Below are 25,908 nucleotides of genomic sequence, written 5' to 3' on the forward strand. Positions count from 1 at the left end.
CAGCTTGCCGGTCTCGCTCATCAGCGGGGGTATGCTTTCTTTAACCATCCTTTTCCAGCTGATATACCTGTAGAAACCCTTCTTATTATTCTTTGCACCCCTACCGAAGTTTAGCTCCAGCTGCGCCTTGGCCTTCCTGACCCCATTCCTACACAACCGGACCGCGTCCCTGTACTCTTCCCAGGATGCCTGTCCCTGCTTCCACTGCCTGTGCAGTTCCCTCTTCCTCCTTAGTTTGACCAGCATCTCTTGCCTCAACCACGCCGGTCTCTTCCCTTCTTTGCCCGATTTCTTACAGCTAGGGATCGAGAGCTCTTGCGCTCTGTGGATCACATCCTTAAAGATCCGCCAGCTCTGTTCTGCTTCCCTGTCCCTGAGGACCATTTCCCAGGGAGTCCTTCTGACTATCTCCTTGAGGAGCTGGAATTTTGCTTTTCTAAAATTCAGAGTCTAGAGACTAGCAGAACTTCACAGCTGGAGACATCCTTGAGCTGGCCCCAGTCACTACAGGTTAACATTACTGACCATATTTCACTGTCTGTGGTCAAATTTGATGGCAGAAGACAGTAAAGAGGTCGCTTGAGCTACATCATCTTGGGTTTACACAGGCACACCCCCTTGTTTCAGCAAAAAGAAACAATTGGCTTATAAAAGTAACAGCTGCAGCTTGACTTTTATGATGCAAACCACAGGTAAGTTCAAAAATAAGCATGAACAGGATTGAAAAGGGCAAAATACAGCCCCAGTCTTACACAAATACACATGGAGAAATGCAGGAGCAAGAAACTTGTTACAGCATCCAAGGTTTTTAACTTCTATGTGATGGCAGCTACCGTCTCCTCTACAATGTACTGAAAGCTTCTGAATCTTAACATATACAATGGTGCACAGAGGCAAAGGTGCAGATGCTAAATAAGCTAGATGTACAAAGCACTGAACTTTATGATGAACCTTCCTCTGTGACTCCCCTCTCCATTTCACAAAATCACGTATTTTTTTTTAAATAAAATTATCTTTAGAATGCATTAAAAGAAGGCAAGACTATATTTTGTCATCTGCTATGTGCTCAGTGGCTATAATTCTGCACTTGTGATAGCAACATCCAAACAAAAAAAAGCCTTCCTTCTGAGCTGTAAGTTGGCCACCCTACGGGAAGAAGTGGCTGCACATCTCCAACTGCTATTAATGCGGGTGACAGTACAAAACCTTATCCCATCTCAGCAGACTGTTACCAGTATTCCTAATATTCAGGCTCATTTACAGCTTTCCATTGCAATCCCTTCACTCCCAGTATGTTTTTAGCACACTTATAAGCATATATGGTGCTGCTTCTGGCTCTAAACTACAGTGGAACATGATGGAATTAAATAAGCTTCTCGTCTCCATTGCTCTTGCTCCTAGAAAGTATTTGTTTATCTAGAGCCAATTGCCGCCCCCATATCTATGTAATGACTTCCTCGTAGCAGTCGGAGATTACCCACACCGCTGATCACTTTATTACTTCAGAATGGCTGTTTATTTACTTTAGTGCAGCAGTAACATGCAGGGATAAAGCTTGTCACAGCTGGGCAAACTCACCATATTCCTTACGCAGGTGGTCTGGAATGTGGGGCTCATAACCTTCCTTCTCAGGGACCTCCACAAATTCATCTTCATCCTCGTCGTCGTCATCATCCGAGGCTTTCATCTACAGAGATATTTTTGTTGTTTCGTTTTGGTTTTTTTTTTAAATGTGAAGGTAGCTTTCCATTTCCCTTCACATTGAAAATATTTAGCAGACATCTTGACAGCCCTACTGAGACTGCTCCGTGTCAAAAGTATTTCCCTAATTATGTATTTAATCTTTACCTAAGATTAGGCCTTTGCTTAACATTTTATCTCTAAAGCCATGCTCTATCCTAAGGGCTTCTTTAAAGCCCCTTTTATCCATTAGAACACATGAAGTTGGTGAAGTCTGAGAAAGTGTGAAGCTATAAAGTAAGACCAAAAAAATCTTAGCATAACATCAAGATTTTGACTTAATGAGCAAATTATAGCTTTATCTCTTCTCCTTTGGTTGTTAGCTGCACCCAAATAGTCTGTGGCATGTTAAATAGTATCACAAACTGTTTAGAAGCTCAAAACCAGAGCAGGCAAACAGGAGGGGAAGCTGAGGGACTGGCAAGCTAATACTGACCAAACAAAGAATATTCAGATCTGTATACTACAGAGTTTCACTGTGTTTCTTCACAACAGCACTAAAAATAATTTAATACATTCATTTATTAACTAATTCAGTCCGTCCTAACCATTCACACAATTAGACTGCACACATTACTATGGTCAAAACCAACAAAATGGGATTTTAAAAACGTGCACTTGGTCTATATTGCAGTCTGAAAGTGAGTATCTACAACTGGCTGAACCATAAAAATGGAGTTCCTACTGGCTAACCAGGGCAATTCATTCACGTAAGTGGCTTCCTATATATCGTTTCAGCTAGCTACTGCTGTATATGTGCCAGCAAGTCCCTACGTGTTTTTTTCTAAGCTTGTTCCAGCCCTGAAAATGAATTTTTCTTCTATACTACACCTAAGCTAAAAGAGTCTGTGCCACCTCAGACATGGCCTGTACTATCAGAACTTTAAAATAGCAAATGCCAGCTACCCTAAAAAGGCAGCAATGACGAAGGCTTTACGCTTTATTTCCTTCGCCCACCTTGGGAGTCACCTAATTCTTAATAACACCACAAGTAGCACATTATTGTATGTTTGCCATGCACTTTCACAAGTCTAGGAAACAATAAGGTATCCACTAAAGCCAACCTTACCACAGGCTATCACTTTTTTTCAACTTCACTGCAGCAAGCCAAAGCAATAGATAAGGAATGCTATCATTTTTACTATTTTCAGCTGCATTCTTTACTTCTCTTACTGCATCTGACTTACGTTGATATTCATATCAACTGCTCATTGTTACAAGCACCGGAGGATACTGCAGGTTTTGCCTGCAGCAGAATTTTCCCAATTTAATTCACTACCCTAATCGTGTGTCACAGCTGCACAGATGAGTTCCTTTAAATCATACATATACTCTGAAGCCAAAAAAAACTAGAAACCCGTCTTGGTTTACTGAATGTAGTTAAAAATTTAAAATAAATAATGAAAAACCCCAGCCTTTCTTTTTAGTCAGTATTACTTGTAAGCTGGTCTGAACTAATTTCTAATAAAGATCATTAATTGATATTAATAAACATATTGATACACTTTAAGATATAATGAATGGATGGTGCAAGTTAGAAGTACAAATCTTCCCTTTGTTTAAAAAATGACTTTGATTTAAGAAAGCTGCAGGACCAGTGAACAAAAAGGAAAAAAAAAAGATTTACTGTTCTAAAGAATAGAGTAGATTTACTACTGCACTCTTACCAGAGAACACCTAATTAGTCTTCATTTTAAATTAAAGTCCCAGCATAGTCATGTTTGGAAGCACCCTGCTGCCAAAGACCGGTAACAGCCACAGCGTACTCTCGTCAGCCCCACTACCACTACCTCGAGAACTGCCAACCTTCAGGCTACGCTGGAGGATCCTCCACCCTACGCTGGAGGATCCTCCACCCTGGTTTACTTTTCATTTCCCACTGCAATCATTTTTCCTCATCTAAAAGAAAGAAGCAATTCAGGCCCTACCTGGCACAGCCAAGACAGATGCACGCTGAACCTGACCTCCACAGCAGAAACCAAAATAGAGTTCTAATGCAAAGGTAGGGTCAAATATTCTACCACTAATCACAAACTCACAAAGGCACTGGACATGAAAGAACATCTGTGTTAATCTGCAACTTTTAGAAGACCTTCCCAATGGCCTTCGGAAAGAAAAACATCATCAGGTTTTGTACTCTTCAGCCTCTAGCTGCCTTCTGTTGTGCAGAGAAGTTTGTTCATTTGTGTTTTGGTTTCAAAATTCTGGTGGTGTCATCCCCCTTTTATCTGTTAGGGGTAATTTAATTAAGTTCAGAAATAACATCTGCTCCTATTTCTCCACCTAGAAGCAGGACAACATCGTATTTTCCATACTCGGGTTCCATTTCTAATTTAGCTATTAAAAAATATTTCACCAAACTAAAACTTGTCATGGATGATCTTAGTCTACAACTTTGTGCCATGATGTAAAAGGTGACTTTCACATTACAAAACAGGGTATTTCCAAAGTAGTCTGTAAACAAATAAACAGCAACAGGTTTAAGGAATCGAGAAATAATGTCAAACTAGGAAGAGAAAGACTCAGTTCAGACTGATCATTTAACTTAAATTACCACATTATACCTAAAGTATCAGTGGGTATAATACAAGTACCCACGTGCATGGCATATCTGAGAGGACTAGAAAGAATTCAGAAGAGTACTGTCTTTAATTGAAATTTCTCCTAATTTGTTCACATGCCTTTGGGGGCACGTAGCTGTCTGTACATTAATATAATAAAATCCAGTGGGCTTCACTAATCCTCAACTTGAAAACTGCATTAGAAGCAATTCTGCTGTATTACCTGCATGGTCTAAAACTTTAAAGCACGTGAAAAGCCTGATGGAGAAAAGGCATAATCAGATGCAAATTCACTTTGTTTAGGTACAATCCATGAACTGTGCATTCAAGTACTATAGAAAACATTAATCATAGGAAACTGTAATTTTTGTTATCAGTCTAACACTAATCAAAAGGGAAACCTGTCACTACCGCTGACCTGTGAAACGTCCCAATTATACTCTTCGGAAATGACAGGAGCACTTAACTTCCTCACTGAGTAAATGACGACGATCAATCAAGTTTGAATAACAATGAGCCACGGAGCTGAAAATTATTTTTTGTATAGAATCTACCCAGGAATTTATGAAAGGTGAAAAGCAACCCAAGGTTTTAGGGGCATTATGGCTTTCAGCTAGTGCAGTGCATATCAAACACTAAACAGAATTTATGTGTTTTAATTTTCTAAAAGGTAGATGTGGACTTGGTGCTACAATGCATAACATATAATGCCAGATTTTAAATATGGGGGTCATTTTAATAAAATATTATGCTTATTGTTCACACCCTTGAATTTCCCTGGGGTCTTCTATTAAATTTAGATTTCCTGTAAAAAAAAAAAATATATATATATTAACTGCTTAGCTAACTATAAGGAATTAAGCCCCCTTTTCCCTTCAAACAGACATGAAGTCTTTATTTTGACATGATCTTCAACAAGATAAAGAAGTTATCTTTTTACTTTAAATACTAAAGTCATCACTGGTAGAAAAAAGTTGCCCAGCAGCAGTGGGTAGTTATTTCCCAATTTACTTCATTCCAGCAGTACTTCATCAGAACCAGCCCAGTTTATGCTGTTTTGTTCCATTCCCTTTCTACAGAAAGGAGGAGAGCTCACGGGCAACATTATCAGTCAGAAAAGTATCTTTCTTTTTAATTCCCCTTTTCAAACATGAAGAAAGCTCCAAAGCAAGCCCTACAGATGCAGTATGAAAGTTCAGCCACCTATTAGGTACTTTTCCACTATATGTAAACTTTTTCAGTCAATTAAAAAAAAAAAAATTAACAATCCACAATTAAAGGAAATAAATATTTAAGACAACATTTTGAGTGGCAGAACTAGTAATTATAATCCTTTAGGAATGAGTGGTCAGGTGCTTGCAAACAAGAAAAACGAGGCTATGATAATATAAACAAGCAGTGTGCTATTTCTAGTGTGCCATATCTGAAGGGAAGTAAAGTATAAGCTCAAGTGATAAATACTACAACATAAAGCTTTTCTTGTAGCGTACAGAATTAAATACCTCTAAGATAAGTAGTCACGCAACTGCTTGTTTCTCAGTAACCTGTCAAAGAACATGGGGAAAAAAGGTCCTGTTCTCAAATCTGTTCTAATTCTCAGGTGGTACGAGGAAAGTCACTAACACAGTTTGGCAGTCTCATCAGAGATGAAGGGTGAACTACCTCTCTCTGTCCCTCGAGGATGGGCCATCTGAAGGGAGACCAAACAGATTCCCAGACAACAGCAGCTCCTTGCACCATCATTGCTCCTCAAGCTGCATGGAAGTTTTTCCGTTTGGTGTTCATCTGCTCTATAATGCTGACAGCTTTTTATTTATGAACTTATCTAAATGAATCATGGTTTTGCATAACTATGTGTTTAGGGTTTTTTTGTAACGTGGTAGTATTCCTCCCTAGATATCTCACTGTGAGATCAAATAGGTTTTTGCTAGACAATTTCCAGATTCTTGGGCTGAACTTGTTTGCATTTGAGACTACAGTAAAAAAATGCAGAAAATATACCTGCATTATTTTCATGGTAATCACAGTAAGATGCCTCCTCAATTCTCCTAATTATCATTAAAAACTTAAAATAGTGCTGACTTTTCCAGCTAGACAAGTACAATCAAACCATTTGCTCCCAAAGTTATTAAAAAACCCCTTGAAATAACATATGTTTCCTTATCGGTCTCCATCTTATTAAAAATACTGAAAACAAATATTGGATGCCAGTAGTAATGCAATCATATCTTTTCCTTTGGAGTCAACACCCCAAGAGCCTCCAGCTGTTAGCATAGCTCAGCGCAACCACAGCTCCAGTTAAATGCCTTGCCTCATCCATCCCACCCCGTGATAAATGCAAAAACCCCCTCCACCCACCACACAACACTTGGAAAGACGTAAAGAAAAGTCTTTGGTTCTTTTCCCAGTTTTATACAAATTGATTGCTACATTCTGTTAAGAGGATTTAAAAACCCTAGCCTCCGCAATCATAATTAAAGCAAGCAATAAAATGACTGAAATATACAATGCAATCAGTTTAGAGGACTAGATGTACAGCGTTTACTAATTATTTTAGAAAAAGAAGGAAGAGAAAAGATAGCACATGAAGAAGTCACATCTACTTACTAAAACACCACTCGCAAACTACAGCTGGGACCATTAAATAAATTTTGCATGGTCTAATTAACTTGGTTTGCAATCTCAATTACTTTTCACCCAAGAAATCACTTTTGTTCAGTTTTATGTGTGTCTGTTTCCCTTTTTAAAAAAAAATGATGTAAAGCATCCTCAGACAAGTGAACTCTAAACTTCATTTGTCTTTCAGCAGGCTTGATGGCTATGCATTTAAAAACCCATTCTATCTTATAAACTAAAAATTAAATGTACTCAGCTGTGATGGTCGTCATTGCATCTGCTATTTATATGCTAATACCCTCACTGGAAGATCTTGCAAATTATTCCACCATGCCAATATCTCATGTGCATCTACTCAAAGCCAACTAAATATTTTTCTAGAGGCAGAAGATTTTGGTTAGGGAACCAGAATATTTATTGCCATAGAACCTAGTTAAAGGGGCAACCCTTAAGCAAATACATTTTTTATTTGACCGCAACACAAACGAGGCTTCAGTCATCTTAAATGAAATTTGGGGATATTCTACCTAAGCAAACACTGACTGGGTAAAAATAATTTCTTTGGTGCCAGTAACAGAAACTGAATAGTCAAACACGGCATCTTACATTTAAGGACTTTTTCAAGTTCCTCTTTTTCCATCCTTTTGTATTATCCAAGGCAGGATGAAAAGGAAATAAATGCTGGCATTTCAACAGATTTCAGAACCATGTTTGAGTTTTCCTGTGTGCGACACAAGAAAACATAAACTACTAAAAGAGCTATATTTATAGGGACCTCCCCCACACACTCCCTCCCCTTTGCTCTGGGATTTGAGCATAAATTCAAACCCAGACGACTGCAAATTAGATATGTGGCCCAGGCAAATCACATTTTATGTTTACCAGTAAAAGTATCACCGTTCATTCTATTTGTAGTTGCTCATCAGCACATAGGCTACTTGGACAGCCTGACTTTTATTAGGAATGCACTTTTTACACTATTTTATAATTTCCAGAAATTAGTAAAAATGTTTAAAGGGTTCCAGCCCAACAGCCTAAGTACAATGCTGGAGAACCAGCGTACCTTGCTCCAAATCAGTAAAAATGTTTAAAGGGTTCCAGCCCAACAGTTAGCCTAAGTGCAATGCTGGAGAACCAGCGTACCTTGCTCCAAATTGCTTTAGCAATATAAACTACCCAGTGAAACATTTTTTCTTTAAAGCAACGTACAAGGGCCATAATCTATGAGTATTGTCAGAGCCCTGGAGGTGCAAGCTCGAGGTTTACTCAAGACTTGTGCCAAAGCCCTCTCCATCCCACCCAGTGACAAGCAGCTTGGATACGTACATTGGGAGGTCAATAGTGGTGAGGCGCATTGCACAAGACCTGTATCGCTCTGTTACTAGCTACTGTGTGTCTGCACCCTAGCAGGCTCAAGGTCCCCGATAAGCTTAGGAGGGATCTTAATAAAAAGCAGCAAAAATTTACTCAGTAAGACCAGTAGGTCTTAAGGAGCAAGACAGTTCAAAACCTTTGGATCTTAACATATCATTGTTCAGAAGAAATTAGTACGTCCAATATGCCCAATGGACTAGCATGTGCATTTACAGTTTCATAGAAGATGGCAAATAAAGGTAGTCTGGAAAACTGGTGCTTTTAACAAAACTATTATCTCAAGAAGATATTGCGAGGCAAGTTTAGTATTTCTTTAGCAGTAACCACTCAAGATGTATCCTCAGATGTATTTTCATACCTCACTACTTGGGCTCCTACCATCCATCAAAATCAACAGTACTTGGTTGCATAAATACTCTTAAACCTTAAGAAAGTACATTAAAAAAGGAAATTCTCCTGCATACTCCAAATTTTTCATTAAATAAATACCACATTCAGGGGAGGTGTAACAGTTTTATTTAAACTACTGAAGATCTCCAAGTCTGACAACACCTTTCCTTTCCATGCATTCCAGAGAGCTAAAACAGAAGTCTGCTACCCTTCATTATTAAAGCTAACAAAGTTCCCCAACGTAAAAAAAATGGCTCCTATAAAATTTATGCTGACCACCTACACCTGATACCTCTATTTAATTTATTTTATCAAAGTGACTGTAGTGTTAGTCCCTTAAATGTCTTTGTGTAATATTTATACAAAAATAAAGGTTACATCTTACTTTCAGAAGTACAGGAATGTACTTGTCCCATGCAGTTACTGTACATAGTTCAGGCCCTACATCTTATTACACAGTAAAGAATATATTTTCACAGCAGTAACTTGTATGGTTTTTTATCCAGTTTTTCATTCACACTGGAAGATGAGCTAATTGTATATCATGCCATCAATTTGAGTCCTCTGATTAAGTAAAGATTGACCTTCATAATCGGATCTGCATTACCTGAGTTTATTCAGTCACTGGAAGGGGCAGTCTCACTACCTGAGCTTAACACTGCAACAGAAATCTTCTTCTCTGGATTAGGTTCCAGTCAGTTCAGGTCCCTGCCGCAACAGGAGCTCTATCGCTGGTACAAGGGAGACACTGGGAATCATCAGGGGAGGAAACAGAGTCAGGACTATCCCTTTTGATTGCTGCTCATGTTTAGATCATCTTTAAGCCAACCATAAAATCACCACCGAAATATAAAAGCTGCTTCCCTGATCAGCTCCCACAAGTAGCACAACAGCAACCTGTAGAAAAAACCCACCGGCTAAGAAGTAGATTTGGTAGCTACATAACACACTAAGAAATACCTGGTAGAATTTAAATTTTAATGTTTCAGGAACTGTAGAATGGATTAAATAATTTTAACAAAAGAAGAGGCAAGCATAAAACAGTGTTGCACACATTACCTGTGCCTTGAAAACCAAACCTGGTTTCTTCTTAACTCATGGGTAACCACGAGTAAGGGTACTCTGTAAAGTGCCTACCCAGTTTGTCATTCATCTTAACGTAAAAGGAAAGGTTCGCAGGTTTGAAGACTGACGTGTGATGAAGCCAGCAAAGCTACAAGCCAAGCGACGCGACATCACATTTACAGTCCGTGCTCAGATAGGAACGTACCCAGAGCAGAGTTCCCAAGATGCTTCCCATTCCTAAAAGCAGAAGGAAAACCCTGATTTTTGCCTCTAAAGCAGAAAACAGCCGTCACATAGCCACTATCAAGGTTACAAGAGTTACCTTGAACAGTGACTATACCTGAACGACCCCTCCCTTCTTTTTGGACTAACCATTTTCCTCAACACAGTGTTCCCTGCTCACCAGTCCAGATGAAATTGTTTAAGGCCACTGTTTAAAGCTGTAGTGAGGTCCAGGACTGGCTATATCCATTTCTGGACCAAGAAGTTGTTTTATGGTCTGATAACTCAAAGGTCAACCAAAAATTCCTCTTTCTTTCCCCCTCCACAGAGAAGTCTTTAGATTTTCCAGTGCTTTTCAGCTAGTCCAAGTTATCTATGAGATGATGAACAGTATTCTTGCAACACCTTGAAATACCTTAGGCAGTATTTTGAATTATTTAATTTCTTTATGATTCAGAGGCCTATACATGAGAAAAAGCTAAGTTTTAGAGCTGAGTAGGGAAAAAATTCTCATTACTAGTCATTTTCTTTACGAAGTTTTAGGAAATGTGATTTTCATCTGAAATGTGATATAACAAGATTCCCATTAGCACTCCTTCATGCAAAAAAGTCCTACTGCATTTGATAGCTTTGCACCTATTGCTTAGAGCAGATCAAACTCATGCTACTAAAACCTTGTATCCACCACCAATGTATATATGTCCCGTCTCATGATATAGTCTGCACACATATACAAACTAAAAATCAGTAACTAAATTGCAGTTTATTTCAGTGATCACATTTATGAATGAATCTGAACTACACATTTGTTAAAAATTATTTCAGATGCTGTATTTTTAACAGATAAATATACATCTCGATTAAATAAACCTTATTTATTACAGGCAACAAGCCAACAAAATATCCTATGCAAGACACACATAACCTTACATATATTCCTGATTGTGGATTTTTAGGCACAAATATATCATTAGATGTGAATATATTTACTTTAATATTACCACATTAACTACATTTAAATGCATTAGTATGGGTTCCAAGCCTGAAAATTTTCTTCCTTTTCCATTTTTATAAATACACATTTAGCAACGTACCTTTATGAACCTCACAAATACATTCAATTCACTTCAATCTACTGTTTCCCCTTGTAAGGTAGGATGGATAAAAAGCAGGAAGCAAATTTATATCTACTGGCTACAGAGTACACACTGCTCAGTATTCATAGATGAATCAAGGGAGATGACCCTTCGGCCTGAAAAACTTAAATACTTAACATAAGGGTTAACTTGATGATAGAGACATCCTACTTTATTTTACACTCTATTAGAAGAGCTCCAAATTGCATTGTGCGACCTGCGAATCAGATAGGGATCAGAGGTCGTCACAGTGACAACTTTAAGAATTCATGGCTAGATCTGCATAACAAGATATTTTTAATAACTTTGTAACAGCGGCAGGCTGCATAGCCACTGCAAAGCATAATATAGACCACAGCAACATTCGGCTCTAGAAAATAATAAAAAAAAAAAAACCAAACCCTAAAACCATCACACTAGCTGATTAGACACTTTAATGAGAGAGTACTGTTTTGAGGGTTAATTTTACAGTGTTCTGTTTTGTATCAGTCCAACATCCTGATAAGACATAAAAAACGTGAAAACCTCTTTTAGCTGAAAAGCAATTACGAAAGAGACGTTTCACAGATAGAAATAATTATCATATGATAGTTAAAATGGGGGAGGCGGGAAGAGGAAACATAGACATCTGCGTGACGTATTTAATATTTTGTGTTTACTTTCACAGTTATGATTGACCTGGCTTTTTTGATAAATATTAGCTAGACAAAAAAAAAAAAAAATTTAAGATGTTGCCTGAGCTACTACTTTGACCATACAAACGTTATTAAACTTTGTTTATTCTGACCATGTTACATGCTGATGATATATACACTCTGACAAAGGACATCTTTAAGTATAATGCTGATTTAATTATCAAATATTCCTATATTTCTCTTAAGTTTTAGAAAACGTACTAACGATCAACATCAAGTTACTATACAAATCGCAACATTAATCACTTTTGGTTTTCAAAGGGCAACTTTGTTAAGAGTTAGTGTTTTCGGTTTTGTGCAATCTAAAAGCATCACCTGGGGAAAAGGCTGCTTTTACAAAGGCATTTCTCTTGCTCCCTGGTCTGAGTATGTTTTAACAGATGTGGGTTCAGGCACGGTGAGGGATCACTAAGGACAATTACTTACCCCCCCTGAAACAACTTCTCTAAAAAGCAGAAAAAAGGAAAAAAAGGAGGATGTGAGTAAAAGAAGCTGTTACAGAGAGCAGTCAGCTGGACTGGATTCTCTACAGCTACAGAAAGAAGCAGGAGAAAACAATGCAGTCTTTGCTTTTGATGTAAAACTCAAGTGCTACTTTTTTTTTTTTTTTAAAAGCAGGCCCTAACTTAACTAAAAGACTGACTTTTACAAGAGCTGGTTATAAAGCTACAAAATTATTAGGTAGAAATAACTCATTAGGCACTGATAAAATGCCAAGCTGTAGTGGAAGATATGGAAAGAGAAAAAAAAAAAAAGTCAGCTATAGTCTTGCAGCCAAGTAATTGGTAGAGCTCTTGGCTTAATTTATTACATATTAAAATTTTAATCTTTTTATGTATTAAAATATTTTAAGACTAAATTATGACCAGCAAATATTTAACTCGTAAATATAATTTGTAACAATTTTCTGACATTATTATTTCAGAAAAAAAATCTGACTTGTATTGCAGTAAGGTTTGGGGATCAGCTCAGGTCTGGACACAAGGACAGCCTTCTCCAAATCTAATTATTAATGGCATTATTGAATTCAACCAGATGTTTCACATGGATAAAATTAAGTACACGAATAAATCAAGATCCAAGCGAACGCTTAGATTTGACAGAAGATAAGGAAAGGTGAAACAAAAAGTAACGAAGACAGCTAATGAAAAACTACATATCCCTGGTTGTTAATATAAGTTGAAATTTAAAATTCAAAATGTAATAGGCCTGTTAAACGATCACTCTGCTGACAGACAAATGAGCGGGACATTTCTCACATCACATTGCCTACTAGCGTCCATCTGTCCAGTTTTTAGCCAGCCTGAGTGGTAAACCTTTCACGGCTTCCTAAAGGCAATTACGTATAGAAATAAATACACTCTCAGTGTACAAAACATAGCTGATGAGCTACATTTCTATTAACAATGTGAGAACTTCAAGTATTATCCTAATGGCTAATCCTTTATGGAAATGATGTAAGTGAAAAGTAGTGTGCACGACTTAAAATACAGTGCACGCTTGTCCTCTCACAACTTTTAAAATTGCAAGACCATTTACATCTGATCAGCTGCAAATCAGATACTAAACAAGAAAAAAAAAATCTAGTGTTTTAAGAAAAGGAAGAAGACATTAACAAACCATTTAACCATTTAAAACATTTAAAGGAAGAAGACATTAACGAAGTATTTCTAACCAGCAAAAAATATTTTTAAATGAACATTTTAGCCATAAGCAAGTTATTCCTACAAAAGAACTAAACCTCTGGAAACAGGAATTTCTATTTAAACACCAATCTCAGCCAATAATTACAACTGCACTTCTATAATAATTCATCTAAATAGAGTCACGAATTAAGTCTGGTGTATTGCTGTTGGTGTAAGTTTATCTGGAAACAGACTGAGATGATGGCTGGCTTTGGGTAAAGGTGGCGTAGAGAAAAATGTCGAGCATGCAGTATGCACTCCCTCTACTGGACACTGAAGACTGGGCAGGCATTCAGAGAAAGAAAGGGATATGTCCGAGCATCCAGGTACCATGAAATAAAAGTCCTTTTACAGCTTCTTCCCTCTTCCTCTAGATTCAGCTAAACCTCAGATTCACAGAAAAAAGGATTTCAAGACTCTTGTTAATACTCTCAAAATACATTTCCTATCAGAAACTGACACCTGATTCACCCCCCAAACAAATACTTAACTGCAGTGAACATAACTTGGGTAAGCACACAAGAGCTCAAATTGCCTTTGATCAACACAGTAGGACTGTCATTTTTTTGTCCATCCCCCAGCTCTTTGAAAAAATGACAGCTCAGGAAGAGATGTCGCGATGACTTCTGCTCTGCTGGCGGCACAGCAGTGGGAAGAAGGAATCCATGGTCTGGGCAGCTGGGATGTATTAGCATTTACAAAATCTGCTGCAAGGGATTTGTTTCTATACAGTAAAAAGATAACCTTGGTCGTTCTTTTCCCTCCTCTCCCACAGCTCCCAAGAGACCAGAAAGGTGCCATAGCCTACTTGTGTTGGCAGGGTTTAAGTGTTACATAAAAATGACGTCCCTCCTTATAATTAAGGCTTTCTGATAGCTCGTGTTCTTCACTGTCACGTCACTATAAACCATTTTAAGTCAAAGTGTTTCACTGTATAAAGTTCTGCGCTTTCCTTTAAGTAACTCTGTATAAGAGAAGTTCCCCCGTAGTCTGCAAAGCAGCGGGGCTTTCACATTGTTCAGTAAAGATAAATGCAAAAAAACTTCAGAGAAAATAATTTGTGCTAATTTCCTAACATGCTCTGATTGCCTAAGGATGCTGCCTTGCAGACAAGTGCTCCATGATCTGGAAAATGAAGTGAGAAACAATGGAAAGCATGGAGGTAACAGTGAGGATTGCCAAAAGCAGACACCTTCCTGCACCAACCAAATGATTCTGCTGTGAAGGCAGGCCAGGTAACCACCAACTTCTTCCTCTTGACATAATTTACATCCAGCTACCATGCTGGTATATTCATATTGAACTGTAGCATCAAGAATTACTCCACATATATACACACCTTATTTGCATCTCAGCCATGTGCATGTATAACTGCTTAACTAAACAAGGGTACCAATGACACACTGCAAAGGTAAGGGGACTCCAGGGCCTTCCCTCTTCTAAGTGGCAATTTAAATCTCTGCAGGATTGAGAGGTATAATAGAGTTCACAGTGACAAATCTCCAGCTTCACAGTCTCTCACTAAACCCGTCCCTTTATCAACTTTCTTGGTCTCAATCTGAGGATGGGTAAAGCCTTTAGTCCGCCTGTCCCCAGACAGAACAGAAACAAAGCACAGAACAGAACAGATGAAAAGGGGGAAATTAGAGCACAGAGAATGAGCACAAATTAAAACCAGAAAGTCTGAGGAAACTGGGCAAGCCCAAATCCCCAGCCAAGCTTCCAAGTCCCTATCATTCCATTTTATATTTGCTGATAAAATAAAGCCACTTTCTCCCTGAAGGTAAGGCTTGCCTGTGGTGCAGGACCATAATTACACTCAAAATGAGCAAGTACACAAACAATGCACCTTTACATTCTCCAGCTAACAATATAGGCACCTCAGATTGCAGTCACTAGGTGCCAGGAAAACTGCACTATCATATCGAAATGTCAAGATGTCACAGACCAACTACAAACCAGACAATTCACATGGGACCCTCTGCACCCAGACATTTTATTTACACGCTCTCTCTCTGCTGACTAAATGCTCCCCCCTTCATTTCCAGGTGTGCTCATCTCCACACACAAGCAGGTTCAGCACTCACTGACTCCACATGCTAACAAATAACATCCATAAGGCACCGAGCTCTGTCGGGACAGGACGGCTGCGAGCCAGTGCTTTTAAGGACAGACTACCAGTACTTCTCTTGGATCTAAAGTTACAATACAGAAGATAGCAAAAGTTGGGCATGGCAATAACTATAGTTCCAATGACACAAGGATGTAAAGGCAGAAGCAACAACACATAACGCAAGCAGCAATGCAGAATTAAAGAGGAGCTGCGTGTAGTGTTTCATATGCTGACATGTAAATATTTGACAGATGGGGATTTAATAATCGCTGTCTAAGAGATGTTGTTTATTTTGTTCTATCAGACTCATTTTACCATGTTCTTACGTTTCAACCAAGTCATCTGACACACGAATAAAAGGCAATTTATACAGTTTCCTTCTGCAGTACAAAGCTCTCTATGTTCAGGTTATAAATTTAAAGTAACTCAGCACTAACACTAAATTTGGGTATTTTCCACTGGCGAAAATCCCTAGGAATAATTATATATTGTTTTCAATGCTTAAGTTAATACCTCAATCTGCATTGCTTTATTTTGGATATATTCTTTGTGAGCACTGCTATGTATTTTCCCTTTTTTTCTTCCTTCTAATGATGGAATTTATTAGCTTTCAAACCTTATATAGATAGCATTGATCAATCTCAAGAAGTGGCAACAATACCACTTTACATACATACACATTCACACATACACTCACGCGAAAAATCAAGGCTTGAATGTCCTTTATATCTTGCAAGAAATATAGCAACCAATATTCCATGCAGAGATGCAGCAAATGAAGTCCTGTCAAGCAAATGGCAGGAATGACAGCAGATGTCTGGATTCCTTCATAGCTGGTTGCATAAAGGTAGCGCACATATTTCACTGGAGAAAAAAAAACCTCTGACAAGACAGTCTTCCAGTACTTTTCATTCAGACTTGGCTTTTTTGACTGGTGTGGTACAACAGTAGGTATTAAGGTGATGAACCAGATTAATCTTGATTAAGCTTCATTTGCACAATGAAAGCAAAGTCTCCAACACTCGGTCATGGCTAAACGAGGCTACCACAATGTAGCCCAAGGTATAATGTCCAGATCAAATTCTTACAATCCAGTCATAAACCATATTTTACTCTGGACCCTGACCCAAACCACTCATTTGCATGTCAAGCTATACAGTAATTTCATTTGATCGCAACCAACAGGAATGAATATTGTGCAGCTCTGCTTTTTAGCTACATAAACAAGCCACAGACTCCTTTTTGGATCTGAATAAAGTACTTGATCTTTCAGCCTCTGTTTATTCATAAGCTTCACTTATTTCACAAAAACTGTCTTTGTGAAATGTATTTTGACTTTAAAGCTTTATATGACAACTAATACTTTTAAGACATCCTCAATCACATTACCTGCTCACTAGAGAGAGTAAATGCTCCAAAGCAAATTTTCCTGAATTGTGAGACACTAGCATAGTTTAGCAAGTTGTCAAAGACCATGAGTAACACAGTGTTTACTGAGAAATGCGCACCAAAGAAGCTGAGGACATAGTGTTACACATGAAGAAACTAAGAGTAAATAAAATCTGAACTTAATCACTTCCCTATCCTAAATAACAACAGTGCTGCCTTACATGGTTTTGTCTAACAAGAGGCCCCTAGCACACTGTAGAGGTGTTTGGTGCAACTTCCTTGAGAGAAGCTACAGACAGCTGAATTAGCGTAGTTTTCAATGAAACCTGTGTTGAAAAGTTTCCCAGATTAAGGCTTAAGAGAAAGTGCATTTTTGTATACAAGCTAAGCATTACTAATGGTCCCCTCCAGTAAAACAGAATTTTAAGAAACTCACCTCTTCTCTTTTTCTCGCTTTAAAGGAAATGTTCATTTCCTTGTATTTCTTCATAGCAGTCTCCAATTTATTCTTGAGATCAATGGCACATCTTAGCCGATCATCACTTATTCCTGCTCTGGTAAATAACTGCAAAGCAAGAAATCAACATTCTTATTCTTTTTTCTAGACATGTGAGCCAAAAAACATCTTCAGTTTTCCTTCATAATTAATGAAACATTGTCACAAATTCCTTTATTTTACAACTAACAATTAGTAAAGCCACTTCTTTTCCTATCTACAATATAAAAGCCAATTAGCAACTACTAAATACAAACAAACAATGAACAGCTGGCACAAACATCTCCTGAGAGTGTCCTTCAATAGGCCAAATTCTGCGCATGAGGCTCCTGAGCAGTAGTAGCAGCTGACAGAAAGGACATACTGTTTTTCTGATACATGTGTGTCTGACAGAACCACGCTGTGTTTTACTTTAAGCCTTTGCAAGAAGCCCCATTTCACTATAGCTTACAAAAAAAAAAAAAAAAAAGTATGGCTGTAGGTAGCACACCTAATGGTGAGAGCCATCAAACAAGTTATGTGGCTCCCATAGTCTCCTTTTGCCCACCCCTACTGAACTAGAAATCTTTTCTATTTGCACCAATGTTTCTTCAAACTTTTTGTGCACACTCCCTCAAGATTTACTGTACACTAGTCCTTGCCTCTTCATCTTTTTATAAAAAAAAAAAAAAAGAAAAAAAAAAGAAAGAAAAAAATTTATCTATCCCACCTGAATCCAGGACTGCACAGAGGGCCAAAACTTATTTCTGAGGAGTTTGTGAGCATCCATGACATTGTTTATTATGGCAGTATTATCTTCATTCTCATGCACTTTTATATCTGCTCAAAACAAGAGGTAAAAAAAGGAGTTAGGGCACAATGTTACAATCATCAGAACGTTTCTCTGTTCAGTACTAATTATTCTACCATTACGCACACATTCAAAAAAAAAAAAAAAAAAAATCAGAGGAAAAGCATTCAGTCCAGTGATGACAAAGTTTTTAAGCAACCACTACTAAGGAATCACTAAACCAACCACAGTCGAGTGCGGTCTTACAATTTACACCTTGTCCTAAGTTCCAATCAATGGACTGGGCCTTATTGCACCAGTTTCTGCATATTCAATATGAGAAAAAAAATCCCTGCCCCAGTGGCAATAGGATCTTGATTGTCAAAGAAGCCAAGTATGCCACTACTCAAATAAAAATCACACTCTTCTGTTAGCCATTCATACGCCCCACAGACACATTTCCAACTCTTTCAAATAAAAATCACACTCTTCTCCTGTTAGTCATTCATACGCCCCACAGACACATTTCCAACTCTGTTGTCTGCAAGCACAGTAGTAGATACCTGTCGTACTGGCTGATTGCATGCGAAATTCCATTAGGACAGTATTTCTAAGAGACTTCACTTTCACTACCAAAACACAAACCAACCTAATTTTTCTAGAGGTAATTCATATTAGCAAAGTTATATAAAAATGGCATAATCATAACCCTTAAGACCTCCTAGCAAAACTCTACCTATTACTTCTTGCAAGTTGTCAGTAGCAATGAAAAAAAAAAGTTTACAAAACAGTCAGTTGTAAGATTTTTAAATTAGTAGCTTATATTCCAGCTATAGAGAGAAAGAAAGAGGTGCATCGTGAACCATACGGAAAATAAAATTATATACTGTAAGCAGATTGTAACTTTTTTTAAACACAGGAAACTCATCTTATCCCAGGTACTATGAAGTGCTGCAATATGGTTACAACAACCAATACAAAAGTTCAATCTTAGAAGGTAATTAATAAAATCTGTACATCACATACAAGGACACCCAAACCTAAGAACGGTTACTAGATGAACCATGAACAGAAAAGAACTCCAAAATAAATCACAGCCGTGTCCAGGAACCCCAAATGCAAATGGTGTCCAGCAACCCCAGCACTTAAGTCATAGGGAAAAAAACCCACAATTACAAAGTGCTTCAGGCAAAGACTGTCTCCAGCTATATGGGAAAATTTTTTCAAGGTACCTGTGGAGATTTCAAGGTCTAGAGTATACTTATGTGAAATAAGTCCATGGTTCCTAACAAAAGTCTGGTAATCTTCATCACTGAGAGGGGTGCCAGACTGAAATTCCGAGCATGTGCCTCCATCTAATTCTTTCTGCTCAGGCTTCTCCTGTTTCTCATCTAACTCCTTGGTTTTATCAGTGCTAACACACTGAGAAACAGAAAGAACGTCCTTGCTGCAGCATGGCTGCTCATCATCCACGCATCCAAAACAGGACTGGTTAACTTCCACCCAGGAGGGCAAGGGGGATGCAGGTCTATCCTCATTAGCAGTCATTTTTTTGTTGGGTTCCAGCTCCGTGTCATTCACAGTGAAGTTGAAAGGATCTGGCATCAGAAGCTGGAAACAGTTTTCCATCTCTGTCAGTGTGTCGGCAACCTCTTGGGACATTTCTATCAAGAAACAATTGGTTTAGAGTATTGTTAAACACTGTAAAATGCTGATGTCTTCAGAGCGGACACAGATTTACAAAACAAATATGACTGCCAAAGGGGTAATTCATTTATCCGGTAATAATTTATCCATACTGCTGCAGATATTGTCCTTATAAGGTGACAATACTTTTCTTAAGCAGGAAAGCTAGAATTTCCTAAGCAAGGAATTTAGAATCAGTGTTCCTCCTTCCCCTATTCTCTCTAAAATTTCGCTATGCAAAGATGACAAATACTTCATAGGATTTTAAGAAGAACAAGGTTCAATGTGGATATTCCTAGTGATGTCGGTGGGTATTCATTCTGCCACCATGAATGTTAATAGTTGCTCGTGGGTGTAGCCACAAATATATGCTATTGCTCAAAAAGATGCTACCAATAAAAGTGACTTTAAGAAGGTTAAATCTCTTTAAAATTCCACCCTCATGCATGAAAACGCTTCCAGCATGCAGAATAAATGCAGGCACAAACGCACGCATTACACATACCAAAGGAATTTAATTAAATAATCCTTTGTAACTACAACATAATATACTTACTATCTCTTCTTCTTTCGTATTACAGAAATATGTTTACTATGTGCATATTGCTTAGAGATTCAGCCCCCAGTTAGACACATTTTTCAGCAGCAGTATGATACTTTTCATAGATATCCTGCACAACGTCCAGGATTCCTGTGCTAACCACTGCCTATACTTCTGAAACATGGTGACTGTATATAGAATATAACTAAGGTCATCAGCCAACAAGGTATGAGAAGTCTGTCCCTAGTTGTAGGCAGAGAAATTAAGCCACTAGCTCTGAAAAGTCTCATGGTATGCTTGCCTGAGGTTATGCATTCATGCTTTACTGAATTACAGACCAGACCTTGCTAACAGTTTTGGTTTTGTTTTGTTTTGTTTTTTTTATCTCTTCATACTACCTGAGCTCACAGGCTTGTCACTTGTTTCCCCTCATATTCTTTAGCTGAGAGAGACAGAGGTTCAAATTCTAACAAATTAACTGCTCCTACCCTCTGTGGTCAGCTATTAATTGGATAGCTATTCTCTTAGAATTTGTTTTACATAACCTTAAAAAAGGTTGCTTTAAAAATGAACAAAAAAAACCAAACCACCAAAAGAACCAAAGCAACTCACCTTCCATTTCTTTTTCAGCTCTTTTGGCTTTTTCTTTGTAAATGTTATCCAATCGTTTTTGCTTCTCCTCTTCCCTCCTCCTTTCAGCCACAGTTCTGGCATGCACATCTTGAAAATCCACCTAAGGAGGAAATGAAGAAAAAAGCACAACATTCCTTGTAAGAAATATATAGAAAATCCATTTCCTAAGATCCTTATCTGTGGTGAAAAATCCTCTCACATCAGTGATCAGCCAGACGCTCAGCACTACTTACTTTTATCTCTTCTCCTCCTAGAATCAATAACTACAGTAATTCGGAACGGAGTTTTTACTTCTACTAATAAGGGACTGCTGAGAATCAATGGCTTTCAGAAAGGAATCATAAGGCAGAAAGCCAAACCATTTAGATTTCTGCATATACATTGCGGGAATAAACTAGGCTTTGGGAAACCTCAGTCACAGGATGGGAGACATGGGGTTAGGGGGAATGGGCAGCAAGAGACTACACAGGGCTTCAAATTACTGAGAACGTCACACTAGGTCCACTATTAGTAAAGGAAATTTAGGAAGATTTGTAAGCACTATTACCACAAATATACATATCACTTACTGAAAAACTTTGTAAGCAAGGAAGGTAGAAGACAAGACCTTCAAGTTCATTAAAAAAGACCAAATTTTGGATTTTACAATTACACCTGTTGGATTTGGGGATTGAGGGAAAGGTTATCATTCAGTCCCAGTTCACTTTCTTATGACTAAAATATAAACATAAACCTGGGTGATTCAAAACACTTCCTTAAAATATTTGCAGTGGGGTTTTTTTTAGTTGGTTCTTAGAGGGGCTTGAAAATGCAAATATTTTTCACTTCTATTTTAAGGAAAGGAGTCTTTATTGTATTATTGCATAAGGAAACCCCTCTGAAAAGGAAAACCACAGTATTTCCTTTGGATTGCTACCACATAACTTTAATTAACTTCAGTAAAGATTGAGTGCTGAGCAAGCCCGTACTTCGCTGCTAATAAAGTCTGCAGACTCTCTGGTGCTGTGTCTGTATTGCAAGCACCCACTGGACGTTTGTCGATATTGCTGCTGCTAGATGATAAGGCTCGTCAACATACAGTAATGGCTCCCAGATACCGACATCCTACACCAACGTTTTGGAGCCACACAAGAGTAAAATAGTGAAGCTGGATCTCACTTAGGCCCACACAACACTGAGATCACTCTGCACAGGACAAATAACTCTCACTCTCTATCTAGTCCCAGATCTCTTCTGTAACACATCCATGGACTTACTAGCCACGGGTCAAGCAGACCAAGTAGTACATCATACAACTGAAGTTTGCATATTTTTTGCACAATCAAGAATTTTGCTGGTCTCTACTCTCAAAATTATAGAAACTTTTTCATATTTGCTCAGCATTAAGCAAGTTGGTAACTCCATTAAACACTACGGAAGTTAAAAAACAAACGCTTGAATTTGGGCTTAGCCATGTGCTAAAGTAAAGCATCTTGCTATACAGATGTTCCTACTGCTGAATAATCCCTATGGCGTGCAATAGGCCTTGAGGTTTTTACAAGTATTATTTATGCAAACACTTCAAAGACTTTTTTTATGTAAAAGCCTCTAGGAGCAAAAGGATACTTCAGCTTTCACAGAAACTGGCATGGAGAGTCTCCACTGGTTTAGGAAGAGAGGCACATTTACCAAGCTCTTTTTTTATTGGGGAATGGGGGTGCAGAGGCAAGGTAGGGACAAGAGCTAGCTTCACTACCTACAGCAGCATGTGGATCTGGTGAGCTTTTGGATTTTCAGGATCTGATTTTTCTACCGAGCTCTCATAGCTCTCCACATAGGAGAAACAGAATCGCCCAAAGAGCGACATCACCCTTAAAAATGGAATAAAAGGTACAGAACCCAGGAACCACAGCCACTGTTTCTAGGTGGTCAGACTGGACTTGCCCAAAAAAGCTGAGATAGCTAGAGCTTCCTAAATCACAACTTCTGCCTCATACCAGAATACCTAGAGTAGAGTCATTCGCTCATTCTTTCCCCTTCTCTGTCCCAAAGGGACCAGCCATGTGCTGCTCTGCTGTGTTGTTTCATACTTCAGCGCTTGGCCGATGCTCCTCTTACAACATCTGCTAAATCATCATGGTTTGCCATTGGTAACAGGAGCGCACCTCACATACTAGACATCTATCACCAATCAAGTCTACAGCACGCACAAAGCTTCGAGTTGCCCAAAACAGGGCACAGCAGCCTTTTACAGAAGCCTCACAAGGCCACAATAACTCAGGGCCTGAGTTACAGATGTGCGCATGGACTCACCGGCTACCTGGGGTCACCGCTAATACAGACACTTGCTCAGAAAACATCTAACCTCATTTAAGTGATATGGACTGAGACCAGAGTTGTTGTTTTGTCTCTGTGTTGGTACTGGCCACATGAAGCCTCTTACCATTGCTCTGCAATTATGGAACTGGATGTGATGAGCTACAAACGATTGTTCTTGATTTAAAGGGTGTAAGTAGTGGGCCTAGACAACTACAGCAACCTTTTGGAAAATACTGAAGTACAGCAATAAGATACTCTATATTGAGCTTATGCTTAAAATCCTGTTCACTCCATAACTGCAGCATCCATGCATTCATCAAACGCAAAGATAATATAACATGACTCAGTTGCCTAAATATGTAAACATCTGGACACACCTGAAATATTTTCCCCCCCCTTTCTTCTTTCTTTTAAACTTTGAGACAGAAGTCTATAAACAATTATTTTCAGATATACTGAAATATGATTTGTTCTTGAAGTCAAATGTTTATATAGGTACCTACTAACATTAAAACAGGGGTAACTCTCCCGGTTTACACCCTAAAAGGGCAGCAGTTGTCATCTTCTGGCCAACTGTTTATAAGGTGATTTTGGTGATTTAAAAAAACCCCAATCAACAGCCACAAACCACAGACACAGCTAACACTCCTCTCAAGTCACCCTATACTACTGTGCCAAACCTGTAATAGAGAACAGCAGATGTACTTTACTCCTAGAAAGTACAAATGTCTCCTCGAATCTTTCATTTGCTTCTCACACTTCAAGTATTATGCTGGCAAAAGGCCAGTTAAGTCAGCTGGCTCATCTCAACTCTGTAAGTACAAGAGTTACCAAACTACTTGAGACTTTCTATTGGTACTAATGTTTCTATTAGTACTTAAATTCAGCTGCTCTAGAAAATAGTACAGCCAACCTTGCTGGGCAGCTTCGTATCAAAATACACAGAGTGATCACCCAGTTGTAACTGGGGAGCAGCCATTAACCACAGGAGCCCAGACAAACATGCCAAACTGCAGCAGGCTTGCTGTACAATCTGCTAAACCTGTGTTATGCGTTAAAGCTCCCCCACCTCAGTCTTGCATTTCTCCTTGTCGCTTTCCTTTGGTAAACAAGACAATAAGGGAGGATTCAAAGACAATCACCTTTTGTGAAGAGATGCCAAAAATTGTATAGAAAAAGAACCCAGTATAGTAAATAATGCAAGCAGGGAATGCTATTAGCTTAGTATGGAACCAGAACAACAGAAATACATCAGGTATCACAAATGTTTTTGATCTACTATTAGGAACACTGAACGCGTGTCTTTCTGAAGAGAAAAAGAATCAATGTTTATTGAAAGCCTGATGTTATCATTGTAGATAGTGTGAATGCTCAAACAGTGTTCCCAATTTCGTTGGTTGCACCTCAGAAGAGATACTAAAGGAGAAGAATGTTCAAAACATACTAACTGGAAGCCTAGAAGGGAGAGCTAAAAGAAAGTGTTTACATACAAGAAGATTTATTATAGAGGAATTTCTTGTACAACACACAGCACCACTGCAGCTGAGGGGGGCCAGCACCTACACTTACTGTCATTGCCACGCAGTGAAAGGATGCTAGAACCAGACAGCTCAGCACAGAAATCAGGCTAGTTTAAACTTGCACAAGAAGACTTAGCAGTTTAAACTTTCACAGGAAGACTTAGCAGTTTAAACTTTCACAGAAAAACTTACTAGCTGATTATCCTCAGTTTAAAGCATAGCCATTATCTCCTTTCTAAAAAGGCTAGACTTTGGGGCTTCAGGTAGGGATCAGTGGGTGAAAGCCTGTTGGTGAGCAATGCTTTTTGCGCCCTGAGAAAAGGCTAGCTGAGCCCAGCTCTGGGGTTTTTAAAACTTTACAATACCACAAGACGGACAAAAAGTTTGGGGTTTGTTTTTCAAAGGCCATGCTCAACAGGATGTCTCCCAAAGTCATCTCCAACAGCTTTTGTTTTATAATTGGTTTCCTCACTTTAAACATCTCCTAGCAATCATCACCTAAAAACACAGGCAGAAGTAAAAAGGCCAGAGTACCTTCTTATTCCGCTTTAAGAAGTGGTATCCCAGAGCAAGCTTCTTGTAGGCCTCTCCGTATTTCTCATGCCACTCCTGCACCGACTTAATGGCAGCTTTCCTCAGCTTCTGCGCCACCTCTTTGGGCGGGGGAAGAGGCTGCTCATGGTCTATCCCCACCGTGAGCTCCAAGAACTCTTGGAAGTTGGAAATAATCAGCGTCCGGAATGGATGGGATCGGCTGAACAACTCCTGCACGATCTGGAAAGCCGAGAAGCGCACCTCGGCGTGCTCCTCCCGCAGCCGCGTCGTCAGCAGGTGGTAGGCATGGCTGATGTGTTCCTCCGACGACCTGAGAAGGGAGAAACGAAGAAGAAAAAGGATGGGGGAGTTACTTCAAAAAAGAGGTTTAGCACATAAAACCACAACTTTTTTTAAAAAAAAAATGGTTTGAAATGTTAAGCCG

At 38.7% G+C, this 25,908-nt stretch overlaps 1 protein-coding gene across 1 annotated transcript in view; it reads right to left on the minus strand.

Annotated features, from left to right (window-relative positions):
- The window catches only part of UVSSA (UV stimulated scaffold protein A), a 67,398-nt gene that overhangs the window by 38,645 nt on the left and 2,845 nt on the right, over window positions 1-25,908 (minus strand). The window contains exons 3-8 of the mRNA XM_035889381.1: window positions 25,464-25,836; window positions 21,091-21,211; window positions 19,484-19,915; window positions 18,192-18,301; window positions 17,423-17,551; window positions 1,579-1,687 (exon numbers count right to left, since the gene is read on the minus strand). Of these exons, the coding sequence (XP_035745274.1) occupies window positions 1,579-1,687; window positions 17,423-17,551; window positions 18,192-18,301; window positions 19,484-19,915; window positions 21,091-21,211; window positions 25,464-25,836 (1,274 nt within the window). The remainder of the gene's footprint in view (window positions 1-1,578; window positions 1,688-17,422; window positions 17,552-18,191; window positions 18,302-19,483; window positions 19,916-21,090; window positions 21,212-25,463; window positions 25,837-25,908) is intronic.

Source organism: Egretta garzetta, unplaced genomic scaffold (assembly GCF_000687185.1).
Source record: "Egretta garzetta isolate BGI_Z169 unplaced genomic scaffold, ASM68718v1 scaffold682, whole genome shotgun sequence".
Classification (NCBI taxonomy): domain Eukaryota; kingdom Metazoa; phylum Chordata; class Aves; order Pelecaniformes; family Ardeidae; genus Egretta; species Egretta garzetta.